Below are 21,636 nucleotides of genomic sequence, written 5' to 3'. Positions count from 1 at the left end.
AAAAAATCCTCATGAGATGCAGGTGGTCATTATGACACACTTGGGAATTGAACAGCTAGAAAAGTTCACCACAGCTTGTTTGAGAGCCAGTGCAGTCAACGTGGAGACAATCCTGGATTTGAACCAGGGAGACTTAATTGCAAATCCCCACTCATCCACCTCTTAGCCAAACAGGCCTCATAGGATTGTTGCAATGATAAATTGAGATAACTCAATGCACATGGTCCTGAGCTTTCTGGAGAAGAGGTGGGTAACAAATGGAATTCACTGCTACGAATTGTGGCAACAGCCACTAGCTTAGATGGCTCTAAAGCCAATTAGACAAATTCACGTAGGACAAGGCTATTCATGGTTACATGGTACAGCCAGGTCTAGATGCAAGATTCCTCTTAAGATCAGTTGGTGGGGTAGAAAAGCAAGATGGTGCTTCTGTATGCGTCCAGTGCTTGTGGGAATCCTGCAGGCACTGGTTAGTTACTCTGTGAAACAGAATGCTGGACGAGAAGGCAAAGCGTTTTTACGTGATTAAACAGGAAACCACCCAGCTTTTAAACTAGACATTAAAAATGAAAGAGACTGAGCAACGGCAGTTCTTCTCTTAACTTCTAAAAAGCCAAGTGTCTGTGCTCATTGCTTGCCTCGGAACCCAAACCCACCAGTCCATTCTGGAAGCCCCTTGCTTAGTGCATGGAAACAGGCTGAGCTTACTCAACGAGGAAAAGAAAACACAACCTTCACAAGCTCACAGGCACTTCTCTTTCACTACTGCAGGCATTCCAGGAAGGTCTGATATTGGAAAATGCCATTCCAAGGTTGAACCCTTGCAAAGTTTATCACCGGCATGTAGAGAAAGCTGGGCATTTGAAAGGTTGTGGGGGGGGGGAGATGAGCAAGGTGGACATACTGCAAGTTCTCTACAGCTTTGGGACAAACTGGACTCCATCTCTGCTTGCCCCAGTTGTGAATTTCTCAGCTTTGCATGTCTGTGCCCAATTACAATGCTAGAGGACCAGCGGTAATATTTTGGTATATTATCAAAATAGCACAGAGCAACCTATTTTGAAATTGTTATTTAAAGCAACAGAAGGGTGTTGTTTTAAAGTTGCACGCACATTGGAAACAATACAGTTTTACCTTGAATTGTTTGGCATTGCATCTGCACTACTCCACCCTTTTGTAAAGACTCCTTGAACGTATTGAGAGGGATACAGTACTTACATGGGCTGACATCTCTGTATCTGTTGCGATTTTTGTTTCTGGGAAGTTTGGCCACTTTACATGGAAAGTCACTGGCTTCATGCCTTATGTCCTAGAAGGAAATAAATTAAGAAATTTAGCTGTGCTGTAAATCTACATGGCGGTCTCAGTTCGTTCACTGTACATTATTATTATTATTATTATTATTATTATTATTATTATTATTATTATTGCTTTCTTTTGGTTGGTTCAGGAATAAAAAACACTGAAAGCTGATGGCTTATCACAGTGCTTGGTTCTGTTTTGTGGAGTCTGCAAATAAACCATTAAAACCATTGTTTCCAGTTTTTAGATTGAATCACCCAAAGAGAATCCTTGCCATGTTCAATCTTACATTAGAGGCTGAGCAATATATATATATATACGACGTCACCAAAAAACGATTTTGCACAGTAAGGATTTTAGGGTAGAGGTCATGTTATTTGCCAGATTTCATTTGTGTGACATACAGGAGAAAGCACAATTTCACTTCCAGACCACGATTACCAGTAGTGGGTCTTGTATTAATTGCAAAATAAGTAGATAGGCAGGGATATCTCTGCCAGAACACATTTGTCCTTTGGTATCCTACATGCCACCGTTTCGTAAATACGTATTAATAGCTAAGGGCTGCACATGTCTGGTTAAGATAAGAACCCAAGTTTTCTTGAGTCATCAGCGCCATGGGCTGGAGCCATAGATTTCAAAAGAATCTTTTGTATGTAGTGTGTTCTGTGCACCAAGTCAGCAGTATAGTTTAGAAGCAACGAACTTGAAAGATTTTTGTGCTGCCTTATTATAAAACCAAACCAGTCTGAAATTGGATTCCACTATGTAGCAATGAAGTGTGGATTAAAAATATTAAGTAAATCAACCATTTTTAAAAAATGACAGGGACTTGGTATAGGAATCACACAGCATTAGAAAAATACAGAAGACCTGGTATAGATTCAGAAACTGAAATGCAAATTGCTGGGTTTTAACCTGAAGCAGTATGAAAAAACAAGCTGGAATAAGAAAACTTAAGAAGTTCCAGGAGAGGGAATCTTCCTTGCATATGCAAAATGAACAGTAAAGCTCAGCTTAAATGGTCATCCAAGAAAATTAAACAAATTTGGCTGGGCCAAATGCATCATTTTTGACTAGGCTTGGAGTGAAGCCATTTTTTATATTTATTTTGTTAACTAAATAAATATAAGACTTACATGAACACCATGCAAGTTCACTTTGTTTTTTGTACTCAGTTTAGACATAATAGAGAGTTAGTGCCAGATCCTAGTGATTTTTTTTTTCAGGGACACACACACACACACACACACACACACACACACACCCCACTGGCAGAATATACACAGTTCTGCCAAGTACTAAACCTGCAAGTGGCCTCGTAAACCCTCTTACATTCCAAGTGTATTCTGACTTTTTATAACATTTCCCAGCACATGGTAGAATAAGTCCTCCAGTGTTAGAACTATTGCTGAACTAAAGAGACGACGGTGTAATTGCTTCTGAAGAAACTTTCCTTGGGCCCAGAAGATGTGAACAGATGTCCAATGAAGGCTAACATTCCCTTCCTGGATGCAGAGTAGCCAGTCAACTTCTAGACTTTCTAGATTTATTTTTGGAAGAAAAACTCCTTTGTCCACTCCTATAGATGACATGGGGTGTACAACACTGTTGATGCCCCTGGACCTCTTTGTGGCTTTTTATGCCATCAGCTATAGTATGTTTTTAGAGAGGCTGATCATGTTGGGTCTTGGTGGATCCTGCATTTCGGCTGCTCCACTCATACTTGGATGTCTGACTCAAGAAGATGGCATTTCCTCAACATTTATACTCTGGGATCCCACAGCACTCTACAGTCGTACCTTGAAAGCCAAACGCCTTGGCACTCGTACGTTTTGGCTCTTGAACTTTTTTAAAAAACAGGGTAGCCTATAAATACTGCAAAATGAAACAAAAACCAGAGCATGGAATTTCCAATTCCCCAGCCATAACGAACGCCTATGGAGCCACACCTGTCTTTGCCCCCAACCACAATAGTCTACTTCTGCATCAACTTCTGCAATAAAACACTTCATCTTGGTACTGTTGGTACAGATGCTTTGAGAGGTGAAACTACTGCTGTTCCTCTTGAGAAGGACATCTAGCTACACCCTTTGTGACAGGCAGGGGAACCAAAACCGTACGTTGAGTTTTCTGTTCTTATGAGACGTCTCAATGGCACTGAGCTCATTAAGCAAAGTTATAGTCACAAGTGGCCAACTTCTGCACCCTTGGGGAACTGGAAACATTCCCCCCCCCCCCCCACGTGGTAAGACTGAAAGAAAGCCCGTGCATGTACTCTGACATCAGTGAAAGGGGAGGAGGCTGTGGAATGAATGTGTTTTCCGAGAGATCTCAAGAGACAGATTGGCATCAACTCACTTCCTTCCAAGAATGAGCATGACCGACATTTATACAGAGCGTGCAGGATGATTCATTGCTTCTTCTAGATACACTTTCACTGTGATAAAAAACCCAAAACCTTCTTGATTCAAGTATGGAGAAAGCCCTGCTCCAGGTGCCCCCATCAGGTGAAATATGGCGGGTGGTCACTACAGAAAATGCCATCTTGGTGCAGGTACCAACCTGGCTGTGGAATTCCCTCCCCAGAGATTCTTGCCTGGTACCTTCTTTATGGTTGTCCTGGAACCTGGCAAAGACTCTCTTTTTCTCCCAACAACATCTGGAGGGCAACCACATTGCCTACCCATTTGAACTGCATTTTATCATTTATATGTCTTGCCCAGAAGACAAGGTTAAGACTGTGGTGGCCTAGTGGTTATAGTGCCAGGCTAGGACCCAGGAGAGAGGGGGCACATTCTAGTAGTGGGTATGGCGAGAGACAGAAATATGTGTAGCAATAGGCACAAATATTAGCTCTGTACAGTGGACACACACCTGCACACACTTAACCTCCATCCAGAGAAGCAAGATGTATTATAGTCCGAAAAGAAAATGGTGAGGATTGTGGCCTGGGAAGAGACAGTGTTGCTGAGGAGTGAGGGTGGCCTATAGGGAGAGTCCTGAAAGCCAGATTGAGAAGGGTATTCTCTCTCTCTCTCTCTCTCTGTGTGTGTGTGTGTACGTGTACACATTTGGCTCCCAGTCTGAGATTCCCCACTCCTGTTGTGCAGTATATCAAGGACAAAACTTACACTAGAGCAATAATAATAATAATAACACTAAATACGACAACAGGATTTGGGTTACTGTGGTGCAAATGTTTTAGTGCAGAGTGTAGACACTTGTTCACTGTCCGATATCCCTCCCTGTTTAGAATACGTCTTCAGCCCTACTGTAAAAGTTGCAGTGGTCAAACATCACAGAATCGTGCTGTTAAGAGAGATCTGAGATAAGCAGACACTGATGTAACTGAATGCAGATGACGTGCAGGGAACAAAAATAGAGCTAAGGGCTCGCTGAAGTGGCAAACTTTTGTCTGGGTAGTACCACTCCCAAGTCTTCAGGTGGGAGGGGTCTCACATGATTGAGTGCTCCTTCATAGAGGAATGAATATATATACACTGGGTATACATAATCAATAATAACATATTCAAATCAACCATACGTACAATTCTATCTACCTTAACACTCCTCCCTCCACAAGGTTTATTTAACTTTTAACATTTTAATTGCCCCAAATTGTTCAAACCTGCCCAAATAATTCAGTATCTTCTCAAACCAATCTTCTTCCTTCTCATTGACCTTAAAAAGGTAAAGGGACACCTGACCACTAAGTCTAGTCGTGACCGACTCTGGGGTTGCTCGCTTTATTGGCCGAGGGAGCCGCCGTTTGTCCGCAGACAGCTTCTGGGTCATGTGGCCAGCATGACCAAGCTGCTTCTGGCAAACCAGAGCAGCGCACGCAAACACTGTTTACCTTCCCGTCGGAGTGGTACCTATTTATCTACTTGCGCTTTGATGTGCTTTCGAACTGCTAGGTTGGCAGGAGCAGGGACCGACCAACGGGAGCTCACCCCGTCACAGGGATTCGAACCGCCAACCTTCTGATCGGCAAGTCCTAGGCTCTGTGGTTTAACCCACAGTGCCACCCGTGTCCCTCATTGACCTTAAACCCTTTCATTTTATGTATCTTCACAGTTAGATATTTTAAGATTATAATATTTTTCCATTTTCCCCTCCATTGGTTCAATGGGAGAGGAATATATACATCTATATCTATCTATCTATCTATCTATCTATCTATCTATCTATCTATCTATCTATATCTATCATCTATCTATCATCTCAGTCACGTTGAAAACTGGATGCCAGGGGAAACCTAGCCTAGTTCCGCCCCCCGCAGATGGATTTTTCATTTTGATTTCCGTACAGAGGAGCACTGAAACGCTACAAGCCCCCACTTGCAGCCTGAAGCAGCCCAGACGCAGGTTCACCACTTACTCCCACTGGAAACAGCCCCATCATTCCAAAAAATAGGTGGCATTTCGAGTAAACCCCAAGTAGAAAGAAGAAGAAGAAAACCTCGAGAGGAAGAACCTCACCAACACAAGATTTCCAATGTTAAATACTTAATGTGCTTTAAGCATGAGTCACAATAATCTCATGTGCTTGAATCGTTCAGGGGGAAAAACAGACACGGCAGCAAAGTGCAGCTTGTGAATGGGGGGGGGGGAGGAGGTGACAGATCACTATCCCCCACCTTTCCAGAAAATCTCAACTGAATAGCTTCCCGTTTTTTTCATGAATAAGAAGCCTGATTAAAGCTGCACGAGGGTGAAGATTCATCCCTGGTCTACATGAACCTAAGGGGAACAGGCACGAATTTGTCTTGCTAGAGTCGCTATACCAAATCCTCATCAAATGATTAGGTATTGTACAAAGTATATTGGTGCTAAAATGGGATGCTCTGTATGGAAACTGCTCCTCCCACGGCGCCCTGCGGTGCTCACTTCCATCTCCTCTGTTCTTTTGCATTAGGCCACTGAAAGGATTGCTGTATTTTTCGCTCTGTAAGATGCACCTGACCATAAGACGCACCTAGTTTTTAGACGAAACAGTGGATGTATTATTTTTGTGGTTCATGCTGTGGCCACACACATGTGATTTGACAGCCAGTTTGGGGTAGCCCAATGCAAAAATCCTGAGGATCCATGTGGATCCGTGCTTTGTAACCACGTTTTTGCACCATTGCTGCCCCACGAAACAGTGGATGCGTGATTTTTTGGTGCAGGCTAGAGCCATGAACATGCTATGTGATATGATGGTGAATTTGGGGTAACCCAATGCAAAAATCCTGAGGATCCACGTGCTTTTACTTCCCCCCTCCCAGGCAGCCTCCTTTATCACTACTGTTCCTTATCTCCCTCCCGATCGCTTGCTGATCAGCTGATCAGTGGCTTTGTTTCAACACCCCCTTCCCTTTTTCTAAAAAAAAAAAGCATGATCTGCTTTTCGCCCCAGGCAATTCGGCTCCAGGGACCACACACCCACTTTGTAAGACGCACAGACATTTCCCCTTACTTTTTAGGAGGGAAAAAGTGCGTCTTATGGAGCAAAAAATACGGTATGTGGAAGATGAGCAGACTCAGTCGTTTGCATCTATCAGAATCTGGGAGATTCAGTGTTCAAATCCCCACTGGGCCATGAAGCTGGATGGTTGACCCTGGGGCCAGTCCGTCTCTCAGTCCAAACTACCTCACAGGGTTGTCGTGAGGGTGAAATGGAGGGGAGCGGGGAGGACCACACACGCCACATTGAGCTCCTGGGGGAAACGGTGGGATATAAATGTCACTTCTATTTATGGAGGAGACTTAAAAGTAGTCTTTAGAAGTATAAACACCTCTCCAAATATGATAAACATAATCAAAGCGTTTTGACTGAAAACATTTAAACACAGTTACCAAGATTCATGATTAAAACCCCCCAGAAAGAACAATAAATCTATTTCATTTCAAGCCAACCATCCTCATTGTAAGATCTAAAACCCTAACCTACAACCAGTGCAAACAACACACAGGAACGAAAATGTCCACCTACACTCTTTAATTAATAGCAGACTGATATAAAAACTTATTCAGGGCCCCCCCCGCCCGAGATGAAATCGGTGAGTGAGCTAATTGTACCTCTCAGAAAAGGGAGTTCCTTAGATATGGGGACACCACCGAAAAGACTCTGCCTCTTGTGCCTGCCATACTAATCAGCCATATTGGAAGGCACACAAACAGGGACCCTGTAGTGTTTTGGTAGGCATGGCCTCCTGTATAAAAGGAACACTAATTGTAAATGAACTCCAACAAGATGGAATTCCTGACAGTTTGGGTTTTATAAAATGATTATATTTCTCTGGCAGTTGAGGTGGCAATGCTCCTGGATCCAGCAATGATGTTAGAGCCTTTATTTTATTTTATTTTGTTGGCCAGACACCCTTTTTATTAAGTCCATCTGATCATGAGACGCCAACTATTTCCAGACCACAGGATTGACAATATCCTATACCTATATAGGTATAGATATATTGAGAGCCAGTGTGGTGCAGTGGTTAAGAGCGGTAGTCTCGTAATCTGGGGAACCGGGTTCGCGTCTCCGCTCCTGCACATGCAGCTGCTGGGTGACCTTGGGCCAGTCACACTTCTTTGAAGTCTCTCAGCCCCACTCACCTCACAGAGTGTTTGTTGTGGGGGAGGAAGGGAAAGGAGATTGTTAGCCGCTTTGAGACTCCTGAAGGGGAGTGAAAGGCGGGATATCAAATCCAAACTCTTCTTCTCTTCTATATAGCCGTAAAGATTGTCTATTTCATTCATACAGAGCTGACCATGAATGCTCGTGCATTATTAACACAGCCACCCACCTCCTGGCAGGGCGAGGGGCGGGGAGGTGAAAAAGAGGGAAGCAGTATGCAGCATCATCATCGACTGGAGCGGACACAAGTAGGTGCTCAAAACTTGCAAGGTGGCCGAGAGAAGCAACTGCAACACCAAAGTAAAGAGGTGAGTGCCAGGACTCTCTGCACCATGGGTAGGCAAACTAAGACTCAGGGGCCGGATCCGGCCCAATCCCCTTCTAAATCTGGCCTGCGGACGGTCCGGGAATCTGCGTGATTTTACATGAGTAGAATGTGTCCTTTTATTTAAAATGCACCTCTGGGTTATTTGTGGGGCATAGGAATTCGTTCTTTCCCCCCAAAAAATATAGTCTGGCCCCCCACAAGGTCTGAGGGACAGTGGGCCGGCCCCCTGCTGAAAAAGTTTGTTGACCCCTGCTCTGCACCAACGCAGCAATTTTGCAGGATTGCAGCACTCAGGCAACGTTATCCATGGGCTGCATGTTGCAGAGCTCTTTAAAACTGAAAAGAGACCTTTGTTTCTAACTCATTGTGGAATTTAAATCCCTTTAAAATAAAAAGCTCAACGTGGCAAAGGGAGAGGACATCAATCATAAACCACTGGAAGGTAGTGAAGTCAAGCTTATTTCATGTACACCTTTTCTGCAATTACTGCACTCGAAGTGGGGTTGCAACAGATAACAGATGTTGCAACTTAATGATTCCGTTCTTTACAAAAACTGATAAATCAAAAGCAAAGGCAAGTATCAACACAGCACTTAATTCAAAATAATCCATTGTACTAAAATTACTGAGACTAACTGTGACACAAAGTCACAATTCATTTAACCAATCTAGCAAAAAAACCGAACAAAACTCAGCAGCAACAAAAATATAAATGAATTAAGGTACTGAAATGGCAGCAATAAGGGCACATATTCAGGTAAAATTACTATCTAAAGTGGTGAAATTGCAGCCAGGGGAGGGGAGGGGGGCCTGAAATCACACAATAACCTTTAACCCCAGTAAGTAGTCAGAATGAAATAATTATTTGGCAAGCAGGAGATGGAGCTAACTCTTCCTTTGCACACCAACAAACATCCACACAAACACATGATTAGCAAGACTGCCGATCAGATAAAGTTTTGTGTGAAGTTCTTAGGAGAGAAAGAGATAAACTCTTACAATGAACCATGGATACCGAGAGTTTTGATTCTTGCAATTATTTTATCACACTGCTTCGCATTTGCTTGACTACACAGCTCTACTTGCTAACATGGCAGGGAAAGTAAACAAGCAACTGTGACCTTACCCCTACAACCGTACCCTTGCAATGTGGTATTCCTAGAAAGCCCCTTGCTGCTTCAAGCCCTAGAGAAGTAATTTGACGCACGCATGCGAATTAATGTGAACAGCCATTCAGGGACCACATTCAGCAGGCCTAAGTGCTGAAACACACAAGCCTCAGTATGCAAACTAGGTAGAACCATTAAATCATGTCAGCACTTGGAAAGAGGTTAATGCAGAAGCCTTTGCTCCTTTCCTAGTCATCACACCATGTTGAAACCGGAGAAGTCACTGCTCCTCCTCAAGTCTGCCATCTTTGCCAGCTTATGACGGTAAGGGCACACAGACGGGCTGTCAGCACCCCTGCCCTTCTTATTGTGAAATGGCCCAGTGCTGGGAACTTTCCAAAGCCACATGAGCATTGCCTGGAAGCTTTGCAAATCTTATTTTAGGCAGCTTCAGGAAGCTGGAGATAAGGTGTATACGACTGCCGAGTTTTAATAAAAGAATACGGCGTTACAAGCATCCTGTTCATTTGAAATGGTAATATATTGTTCTTCACTGCCCAACTTTTGGGATGCAAACAAAAGATACTTCAATCAATCAATCCATCAATCAATCAATCAGATTTCAAATATTCTGACCAACCCTTGTAAATGCAAGTTAATGCACACAATAAACAAGCCCAGGCAAAGGAACCATTCCAAACATTTGTGTGAATATGCAATTCAAGTGTCTTCTGTAATACCCAGTACTGTATCTCTGAATAACATACTACTAGTTTTAGTCATATAGGAGTTTCGTAGCTTGCTCTAGTGGTGTAGAGCTTGCTGTTTTAAATATGTTTTTTTGCTTTTATGGTACGGTGTTACAGTGGACACTCGGGTTGTGAACGTGATCCATGCAGGATGCACATTTGCAACCCGCAGCGGCGTGTCTGCGCATGCACGGGTTGCGATTCGGCACTTCTGCGCATGCGCGACCACCAAAACCTGGAAGTAACCTGTTTCGGTACTTCTGGGTTTTGGCGGTCCGCAACCTGAAAAAACGCAACCTGAAGCGTCTGTAACCCGAGGTATGACTGTACAGTGGTACCTCAGGTTACATATGCTTCAGGTTACAGACTCTGCTAACCCAGAAATAGTGCTTCAGGTTAAGAACTTTGCTTCAGGATGAGAACAGAAATTGTGCTCCGGCGGCGCGGCAGGAGGCCCCGTTAGCTAAAGTGGTGCTTCAGGTTAAGAACAGTTTCAGGTTAAGTACGGACCTCTGGAACGAATTAAGTACTTAACCCGAGGTACCACTGTACTGGTATTTTTATGGTTGCACCCCATATTGGGATCATTATGATGAAGAGCAGCCTACACGTTATTTCAGATAAATAAACTAAAATGTGCCTACTACTTGGCTTGTTAGTGCCATTATTCCCACAAGTAGCACATGTTCTTTTGGCTGACATGGAAGACTGCCCCCAAATACCAAGGTAATCACAAGATTCTCTACTGCGCAAACACAGAGAAACAAAAGGACACAAAAGCTGGTCAGAGCACAGAGACACGAAGTAATCAGCTAGAACAAAAGCTATCATGCTTCCTAATTCCGGCTGCAAGCTGAAGAGAAGAAATCTACCCCAGCAAACAATGCCCATTGTTCAACGAAAAGCCCATGCTTCGCTTGGTCCCTGGCATCTTCAGCTTGAAAGGATCTCATGTGAAGGGGCTGAGAGAAAGACCTTGGAGATCAAGACAAATAGTAATGGCAATATGAACTGGCTCTGTGCAAGATACCCAGTGAGGTAGGTTAGGATGAGAGGCAGTGAATGGTGGCTGAGTGGGGATTTGAACCCTGATCTCCTAGGGCCTAGTCTAAAACTCTAACCACTACACCACCACTCCCTTTTTCAATGCAGACTTAGAATCAAACCATGCACAGCAATAATCATGCAACTTGCTGGGATAGCTCAGTTGGTAGAGCATGAGATTCTGAAGCCTAGGGCCATAGGTTTGAGCCCCACCTTGCGCACAAGTTTCCTGCATTGAAAGGGTTGGACTAAATGACCCTTGGGTTCCCTTTCCAACTCTACAATTCTATGATTCTATGACTGGCCATGGTGTGTTTATTTAAACACACACAGCAGTAGTGGGAAGGGGCTTTATCACGGCCCACCTGCCGCTGCAGTTACTAATTATGTAATTATTGTCCTATTTGTTCTGGCCCTCAATAACAAAGGATAACCCAGTTTAGTGTGGAAGGCATATATCTGGGCTTCCTCTAGAGGGGTTACTAGATTAATGAAATGCAAGTTTCCTATATAACAGAAAGGTGTAGGATATTTTTGGGAGGGGAGATCCTTATGTCAAATCTGTGTGGGGTGGTGGTTGCTAACTGAAGTTTAGTTCTGTTCTCTTAGGAAAGCTCACCACAGTTGCCTCTAAGTTAAGAGTTAAGAAAAGTTGATAGGTGAATGGAAGAGAGAATATTAGCTTGCTCAAGTTGGTTTACAGATCTCTAAACATGTTCACTGCTACACTTTAACCAAATTTCGCCCAATGAATCATCATCTACAACGGCGCATACCACTGCGATTAGCTATGAACAAATGCCACAAAATAATCAAAACACGACCCACCATTAGGTGTTTGTTGTCTACCATGGTAATACGTACAATTCAAATGACAGAAAAGGCATCTAAATGTGTGAATTGCTCCCAGACCCAAACCACCCTGACAACAGCTATTATTTCTGTTCAGGGGCGCCATTACAAAAGCTCCTCAATGTGCATTTGTTGGTAAAGGGCCAGGGCTTTATTTAAACAGAAACACATACCGTATTTTTGGCTCTATAAGACTCACTTTTTCCCTCCTATTAAGTAAGGGGAAATGTGTGTGCGTCTTATGGAGCGAATGCAGGCTGAGCAGCTATCACAGTAGCCAGAACAGCAAGAGGGATTGCTGCTTTCACTGCGCAGCTGTTCTTGCTGTTCTGGCTTCCGAGATTCAGAATATGTTTTTTCTTGTTTTCCTCCTCCAAAAACTAGGTGCGTCTTGTGGTCTGGTGCGTCTTATAGAGCGAAAAATACGGTATATTCTGGCTCATTCGGCTTTACGTGTACCTTTTTGAAAACACAAAACGGTTCGGATCTTACATATTTTGTTACGACAACCTTACATTTCAAGGGATTTCTCAACTTCAGCTGAATGGGGAAGGGTAAGGACGGCGGTGGTCTTGAAAGAACAAGAACGAACGCTTTGTTAGGACATTCCAAAATACCCAGGGGTGATGAAAGAAAAGTGAAGAAACAACATCTGACGCTCAACCCCACCAGTCCTTCTAAGTGCTTACAAGTCAGATGTGAGCAGACAGGAAGAGCGGCAGAGGGGGGGAAACTGGCAACACTAAGTCCATGTTTGGACAATCAACTCTTGGCTTAACCAGTGAGAGATTAACAAACTCTCTTGCACATTCATGCAGCTGCTTCTGCTATTCTGTTGGATCAGGCCACTGCCCCATCGAGTCCAGCATCCTGTTCTCAGAGAGGCTAACCAGATGCCTGTGGAAAAGCCCAGCTCAACAGCACTCTCCGCTCCCATTGGGTCATAGCAACTAGGGTTGAGAAGCCTTAGTCCTCCGACTATGGGCTTACCCTTCGCCCAAGCAGAGAAACAGCATTGTAGCCAGTGTTTGGAATTAGCCAGGCACCAGGAGCATTTTTGTACCTGGCTATCGGCCACTTGTGACCCAGTGAAGATGCCTGAGTGCCAGAATAGCACCATCTGGAGGTACATGCCTGGGGAATCCTTGGACCTTGGCTGTTTTCGCACCCCAAAACAACAACAACAAACCTATGGTTACGTGAAACATACTCAATCAACACACAAGAGAAAAATAACTACCAAACTTTTAGAAGACATCTGAAGGCAGCACTATTTAGGGAAGCTTTTAATGTTTAACAGGTTATTGTATTTTAGTGTTTTGTTGGAAGCCGCCCAGAGTGGCTGGGGAAACACAGCAAGATGGGCGGGGTATAAATAATAAATAATAATAGTAATAATAATAATAATAATAATAATAATAATAATAATAATTACAAGACCTAACTGGCTGTACTTTTGAATAAATAAGGTATACTATTCATTGTATCAAGTTGTAGATTTCAAGAGAAGTCTCATAAAGTTCAACGAAAAAAGCAGAAGACCCAGTGGATCAGTTCATTCTCTAGTCAGTTCATGCATAAGGTCCATACACGTATGTGTCTATTCCACCTGTCTATTCATAAGAGTCCAATAAGCCACATGAAGGGTTGCTACAGTTCCACAGAATCCTTTCAAAGAGTCTTAAGACAAGGATTTCTGGAATATTAGCCTTGTTTCGCCATCCTAGGCTTCATCAGTAGAACAGGCATATGTAATATTACAGGATAGTGGATCTTATAGCATAGTAGTGGTTGACTGTTTTCACACCCCGGCAACAAATCCTGTAGAGTTCTATCTGTTATATTTTATCCGCACAACCAGAATGGATTTCAGGAACCATAAAGTCGTAGGGGGAAAGTAGGGGGCTGCCTGGCCCCCCAAATGCCTATGCATTCTGTTCTGGCGACTGTAACCCTGGTTTAAGGAGTCATTTGGTGCCTAGCTTATATATCTGAGCTTCTAACACTGCCATCAGTCCCAACCAGCATGGGCCAATGGTCAGGGTTGATGGAAGTTGAAGTCCAACAACATATGGAAAACCACAAATTGCTCATCTCTGCCTTATAACATTCCTGAGTTTACACAATCAGATTATTTGCACCATTCTCCAATTATGAGGGAGGGAGAACTGTCACTGAACGATGTGCTTGTTAGAATCTATTTTGTGCAAGTTTCACTTGTCTGTATTTAATTAATTCCCATCAAAACCCTTTCCTTTTAAAAACAGAGAGGGCTTTTTCTTAAATAAAAAAAATGCTAACACACCCCATTGATTTTTATCTGCCTTAACTCCACACCCCAGCCCTTCCCCAGAACACAGCTCAGAAAGTATGCGATGGAGGTGGAGAGGAGAACACAGGATATCTCTAAGTCAATGTAACTAAAATTCCCAAGTCACTCACACAAAAAGGACCAAAATATTTTTTTGCAAATGAAAACTGCATGTGTTGCTATTTGCAACATCAAGCAGAAACCCGTGCCAGAAAAAAACAAACTATCAGCTCGTTATAGCATCAAGATTAAATAACTAATTCAACTATTCAGTTCAGCTCCAGATAGACTAATGAAGTCCAGAACCAGAGCTGAAACTGCCTGTTCAAATTTATGTCTATACGGTTGCAGCCCAGCTCTAGCGTGTATCTGAGAACCTCTGGCTCCATTTGGCTCCTCAAGTCTCAGGAAATATATCCTCAGGCAAGTCTGCCTGAATTCAGATAGCCTCAGGCAAGTCTGCACAAGTTCAACTTTTGAGACTGAAGAGCCAGGGAAAGGGGAGGGGAAACCAGTGTGGCTGAAATATAGCCTATGGTACGAACGTGAACATCACATCTGTTTGCTGGGAGAGGCCGCTGAGACCACATAACACCGGTCTTGACAGACCTACATTGGCTCTCAGTACGTTTCCGAGCACAATTCAAAGTGTTGGTGCTGACCTTTAAAGCCCTAAACGGCCTTGGTCCTGTATACCTGAAGGAGTGTCTCCACCCCCATCATTCTACCCTGACACTGAGGTCCAGCACCAAGGGCCTTCTGGCGGCTCCCTCACTGCGAGAAGCCAAGTTACAGGGAACCAGGCAGAGGGCCTTCTTGGTAGTGGCGCCCTCCCTGTGGAATGCCCTCCCACCAGATGTCAAAGAGAACAACAACTACCAGACTTTTAGAAGACATCTGAAGGCAGCCCTGTTTAGGGCAGCTTTTAATGTTTGATGTATTACAGTATTTTAATATTTTTTTTGGAAGCCGCCCAGAGTGGCTGGGGAAGCCCGGCCCGATGGGCGGGGTATAAATAATAAATTATTATTATTATTGTTCTGCTCGCTTTGGCATCTGGCCTCCAACCCCATCCTGGCTGACAGCATGTGGCCCCTGGAAAGCTGCCCATGAGAAAATGTGGCCCTCTGGGTGAGGAGGGTCCCCCTCCCCTGGTTTAAGGGTTTCTCCTTCCAGAATCAAGTCGCCTACACACAATATATTTAAAGCATATGGTTTCCCCTAAAGAATACCGGGAACAGTAGTTTTAAAGGTTGCTGGGAATTACAGCTCTTGGAGTAGCAAACTACAGTTCCTAGGATACTTTGGGAGAAGTGACACAACCTAAATATATGGTGTCGATGTGACATAGCTCTAAAGCAGGGTTTCCCAAACTTGGGGCTTCACTGGGGGTTTTTTAGACTACAACTCCCATCATCCCTAGCTAAATGGTCAGGGATGATGGGAATTGTAGTCCAAAAACAGCTGGAGACCCAAGTTTCGGAAACCCTGCTCTAGAGCTATGTCACATCCACACTTGGGTCTCCAGCTGTTTTTGGACTGCCATTCCCATCATCCCTGACCACTTGTCCAGCTAGCTTGGGATGATGGGAGTTGTAGTCTAAAAAAAACACAGGTGAAGATCCAAGTTTGGGAAAACCTGCTCTAGAGTTTCTCCTTCTCCACTAACAAATTCCTAGGAGGCAGCAGTGTTATTCTGCTGCAGAAAACGTAACCACAGATAGTATTATGACGCCTTCAGGACTAATAGACTTAAAGACTAATCCTATGGCGATATCCGCTGGGATGAGCAGCTTAGGATCTCTGCAGATCTCTGGTTCAGCTGGCTGATTAAGTGCCCTATGCCAGCAGAGTCAAGGTTTTGGTTTTTTTGTTTGTTTTTAATTAGTTTTTATTAAACATTTTCTTGTGAAACAACAACAAAACCAAAGAAAAGTACATATAGTGTGTCCACTTTCAATCCGTTTACATTCCGCATGAAACACTGTGGTCATAGACATTATGTGGTGGGGGAGAAGAGAGATTGGGGGGGGGGGAAACAATCCTTTGTGGCAGCGTCAGGCAGGTGTGTGTGTGTGTGTGTGTGTGTGTGTGTGTGTGTGTGTATGTGTATGTATGTATGTATGTGTGTATGTATGTGTATATATATATATATATATATATATATATATATATATATATGTATGGGGGGCACTGAGAGAGATTGGGGGACCCAGAGCTTAGTTGGTTGTTCGGTTGGTTGCACTGTGGTTTCTCTGTGTGCGGGGTGTGTATGTTGTTGAGTCAGATAAACATACAGTGGTACCTCGGGTTAAGTACTTAATTCATTCTGGAGGTCCGTTCTTAACCTGAAACTGTTCTTAACCTGAAGCACCACTTTAGCTAATGGGGCCTCCCACTGCCGCCGCACCGCTGGAGCACGATTTCTGTTTTCATCCTGATGCAAAGTTCTTAACCCAAGGTGCTATTTCTGGGTTAGCGGAGTCTGTAACCCGAAGCGTATGTAACCCGAGGTACCACTGTATTGATTTGTACGCTGGCTGGGTTTCTTTTTTTGGAGGGGGGGGTCCTCCTTTGCTCAGTCAAAGTTAAGCCGGCACAAATTCTCTGTACTGGCTCAGCTGACACTCGCGGTGCCAAGAGTGGGACAAGTTCTCCAAAAGCGGTATTCTGGGGGCAGGACTAAGGGTGAGATTTAGGCTGAATCCTAAACCCATCCAGCGCAGTCATGTGAGCTGGCAACCCAGCACTGGACACCATTTTTAAGGCTTGCTTTCCCACTGCCAGGGCTTAGGCAGAGCAGCAACCCCACTGCTGAACAGGGGGTGGATCTGGTGTAAATTTACACTAGCTTAACTTACACCGGGCTGCTCTACGCCGGGGGTTGGACTAGATGACCCTTGGGATCCCTTCCAACTCTTGTGATTCTATGACAGCGTCTTGCGCATAGGATTGCTCACTAAGTGCAGATAACGGTACTGTAGAATCTAGAAGGGAACGAGAGTCAAGTTCCCAAAAACTGATGCAGATTCTTGCATTCCGTTCTATGCACACGATTATATATGCAGATAATCTGAAAAGCCGAGAGGAAAGAAGTATCCAAGGATTCCGAAAGTTGGCTACGTCCTAATAAGAAAAGCTTGATTTTAAAAATGTATAAAACTGCTGTCCAAGAAAGAACACAGCATTTGACAGGGGAGTGGGAGGGGAAATAAAAGAGAGGGATAACAAGGAATTGCTTCAACATTTTATTTATGCAATTTGTGCCATAAAAGCTATTAAAATTTCTGGATGCAGAGATCTGTAGCCGTTTTAGACTTGCATACCTACAAATAATCATTCTCTTGTGACACACACTGTACACTTGCACGGTGCTAAAAACCCTTCCAATACAAAGCCATATGCAACAATTTCAGCGGACAACTGTGGCAGAACACTGAAGAAAATCCACTGACTATTTTTTTTTAAAAAAAATATTTTATATTATTATTATTTTAGTAACAATAAAAGCTTCCCATTGCATCCCAATGAAGTCAACAATTTGGTAATGCACCGAAGGCATCAATAGGAAAGAACAGAGGCATGTTTCCATAGAACTTTTGGGTTATATTACATGACTGTTAATATAGGTCTTGTGTGGTCAGGTATAATTCGGCCACATAATTGTATTTATAACTCCACTCCTAAGCTGAGAAGCCTTACAGACTTGCCCTAAGGCTTACAATCCAAGAGACACAGCACAATATGAAAAAAAGGAGAAGGAGGAGGAATGAAACAAGGAAACTCATGAACCAATTGTTAAAAGTTACAAAGTCACTGTACGGATGGAAACAGCTTCGTAAGAGGAAGAGCCAAAACAGTCAAACAATTATCAGGACTGGAAGGGAGCAATGGAGGCAGGGGGAGAGAAACACCATGTATTTGATGCTGTGACTGGTTAATTTCAAGTGGTTGCCATCATGTTATTAAAAAAGGAAATCAGAATATTTACACACAAACACAATTTTCTGGCAAGTATCTAGTATTAGCATCCTAATCAAAGCCAACATGGGTAGCCTGTGTGGCCTATGACCTTAAACATGCTTCTTGGCATGCGCAGAGGCAGAATATAACAGTAGTACTTTAGCTCAATGCAGCTTTTTCCACAATCACAGCTCAGGGGTAGAGCCCATGCTTTGTCTGCAGAAGAACAAAGCTTTAACCCTTAGCATTGCTAGGTAGGGCTGGGGGAAAACTCCTCTCTGAAATCTGCCACTCACTGTAGGTAATTCTAAACTTCATTTAGCTTGTACCTTTGAGTTGGAATCGTTTAAAGCACTGCTGAAGTTTTCAGACAACTACACCGAGCAGCATCATGAAATGCGGGGCACGTCAAACGGAGATTAATGTATGTCTGTAGAAGCGAAGGCAGCTGGACTGCAACTGTCTATTAACAAAGGAGTCTGTGAAACTGTTAAGATGAGAGCAGGACAATTGTCTCTTTCACAGATCATATTCTTCCATCCGCCAGTATAAGCTTCTGCAACGAAGAGTATCCGAGTACGAGGAATGCTGCCTGTTTCGCACCAAGAACAGCTGACGCTTTTCATACGTATCGCTGGACAGATGAAATATATATAGATCAAATGAAAACTAAAGTTCACTAAATCGCATTTCTGTAACGAAAACACTCCAGGCAGTGCATAATAATTGCAAAAGCAAAATAAAACAGGCAGCTAGCTGGAGTGGCACAACCCTCATGTCACCTATTGGGCTGATTTTAATTTTACCCAAGTAAATAAAAGCACTGTAAGGTGCACAAGTAAGGTCTGAGAAGCTCAACATCAAAAAAATCAAGATCATGGCCACTGGGCCCATCACCTCCTGGCAAATAGAAGGGGAAGAAATGGAAGCAGTGAGAGATTTTACTTTCTTGGGCTCCATGATCACGGCAGATGGTGACAGCAGTCATGAAATTAAAAGACGCCTGCTTCTTGGAAGAAAAGCAATGACAAACCTAGACAGCATCTTAAAAAGCAGATACATCACCTTGCCAACAAAGGTCCGTATAGTTAAAGCTATGGTTTTCCCAGTAGTGATGTATGGAAGTGAGAGCTGGACCATCAAGAAGGCTGATCACCGAAGAATTGATGCTTTTGAATTATGGTGCTGGAGGAGGCTCTTGAGAGTCCCATGGACTGCAAGAAGATCCAACCTATCCATTCTCAAGGAAATCAGCCCTGAGTGCTCACTGGAAGGACAGATCCTGAAGCTGAGGCTCCAATACTTTGGCCACCTCATGAGAAGAGAAGACTCCCTGGAAAAGACCCTGATGTTGGGAAAGATTGAGGGCATAAGGAGAAGGGGACGACATGGTTGGACGGTGTTCTCGAGGCTACCAGCATGAGTTTGACCAAGCTGCGGGAGGCAGTGGAGGACAAGGGTGCCTGGCATGCTCTGATCCATGGGGTCACGAAGAGTCGGACACGACTAAACAACAACAAAGTGCACAAGTAATGGAGTGTCCATCAAACCAGTCTTCCTTCAGAAGCCATTCCAGAACAAGAGCAGCACCAAGAAAGTCCTAATCAGCTGGCAGAAAACCCTTCACAGGAACAAGGAGAAAAGAGCTTCCATGCTGCAAGAGATTAATGCACTTATTATTCAATGGAGTACGACCTCCTCTCAAACAGCATGCCCTTGGAAGCAAGCTCCCTTCAGTTCAGTAGAACTAGCTTCCCATCGTGCATGTTCAGGGTGCCCCTTTTCTTCTCCAGCCTCTGAGAAGAATTATATTTCCTTTTGCATGTTTTCACCATAAACCTTTATGCCTCAGCGGCTGTGGTCTCTGCTCATGCCTAATTCATACACTTGCTGTCAAAGACCTGTATATAAAAAAATAATGACATGCTATAAATTTACCAATATCAGGCACGCTACTTAAACGACTTTGCAACATCTGGACGGGCTAAGAAATAATCCGCAAGGCAGGAGCAGAGAGTTTCGTAAGGATACACTGGCACGCACTCTACTAAGTGTGGCCTCAACATGCCAATCAGGAGATGGGGAACCTCCAGTTCACAGAATAAAAAAGGCCTGCCAGGGGCCCTATTTTGGCCTGTGAGGATGCCAGGCATGGCACAGGTAAAGGTGCATATCAAAATGGATAACCAAGGTCCTTGAAGTCTCTTCTGGAAGTAGGACTTGCACCCTGTATCTTCATTTGACACCAGGCGCAACTCAGGTTCAACTCAGGCACTCTCAATTGGGGCCAATCCTGCTGAAAGCGAGGTCTGCAGTACTCACTGATTCAGCCCCAGTTGCAAAATCCTGATGGGGACTGGAACGCCCACGGGGAGCCAATTCCTGCAGAAAGGAGGGCTTCCAATTGGCGTACCAAGAGCAATCCCTGCCTTCACAGTCACAGGGTGGCAAATTAAGAAAAGAATCTGATATTAGATTACTGTGGGAAGCCCTAAACATTTGCCAGACATGTTTGCAAAAGGTGGGTCAGATCCTGCAGAAGGTCCAGAAGGTGGGTCAGATCCTGATCTGGCTTGCCAGATCCAGTCCTGACCCACCCCCACCCCTTTGGTTACCATTAAGGGTTTGCAATATGAACTGTAACTGCAACCCACACATTCCCAAGTGACAAAACTCAGATTTCTCTCCATTGATTTATTCTAACCGGAATAGCCCATCAGGGACAATCAGGGGGAATTTAACCCACAAAACATCTGCACAAAAGCTCATGCTACAGAGAACTACCACTGTTATTTGAATGCAAGGTGGTGGGGGGAAGCATATTGTTTACACGGCACATTTGTGGCAGAAACAAACCACGATAACGTCTAGCAAGATGTTGTTGTTCCCCTGTTGTGTTCATAATGTTATGTTCAAACCTCCTATAGGTCTGCAGGTTTGTCTGTGTTCATAAATAACATTCATCTTATATCAACACTGTGGGTAATCACTGCTATCAACAACACTTAAGAATATTCAAAGCATTTCGCATAAATTATCTTGTTTTAAGCCTTGCAATAACCCTCAACAGTAGATCAGCATCACCTCCACATGGCAGATGCAAGCAGTCTGTAGCGAGCTGAGTGCTCTGAGTACATGTTTGCATTCTGTAAAAATGAGAATCCCATTGATCCCAAATCCTCTTTCCCTCTCTACATAAGCATGAACGATTTTTCTTTGTTCATGTTTTAATGATTACTACGGGTGGCATTTGAGGCATTGAAATCAATGTACTTAAGTTATTCATGACTATACCAATCCACAGTTTAACAAGTTGTGAAGAGGAGGAGGAGAAAAAGCAGGTGCTTGATAAAACCT

The 21,636-nt window shown here is 43.7% G+C and overlaps 1 protein-coding gene across 2 annotated transcripts in view; it reads right to left on the bottom strand.

Annotated features, from left to right (window-relative positions):
- PTPN1 (protein tyrosine phosphatase non-receptor type 1) overlaps nt 1-21,636 on the bottom strand; it is an 86,111-nt gene that overhangs the window by 23,347 nt on the left and 41,128 nt on the right. For both annotated transcript variants that reach the window (XM_083618705.1, XM_083618706.1), the window contains exon 2: nt 1,219-1,309. In XM_083618705.1, the coding sequence (XP_083474831.1) occupies nt 1,219-1,309 (91 nt within the window). The remainder of the gene's footprint in view (nt 1-1,218; nt 1,310-21,636) is intronic.

The sequence above is a fragment of the Podarcis filfolensis genome (assembly GCF_964270895.1).
Source record: "Podarcis filfolensis genome assembly, chromosome: 6".
NCBI lineage: Eukaryota > Metazoa > Chordata > Lepidosauria > Squamata > Lacertidae > Podarcis > Podarcis filfolensis.
This window is presented reverse-complemented; position numbering and strand designations above follow the sequence as displayed.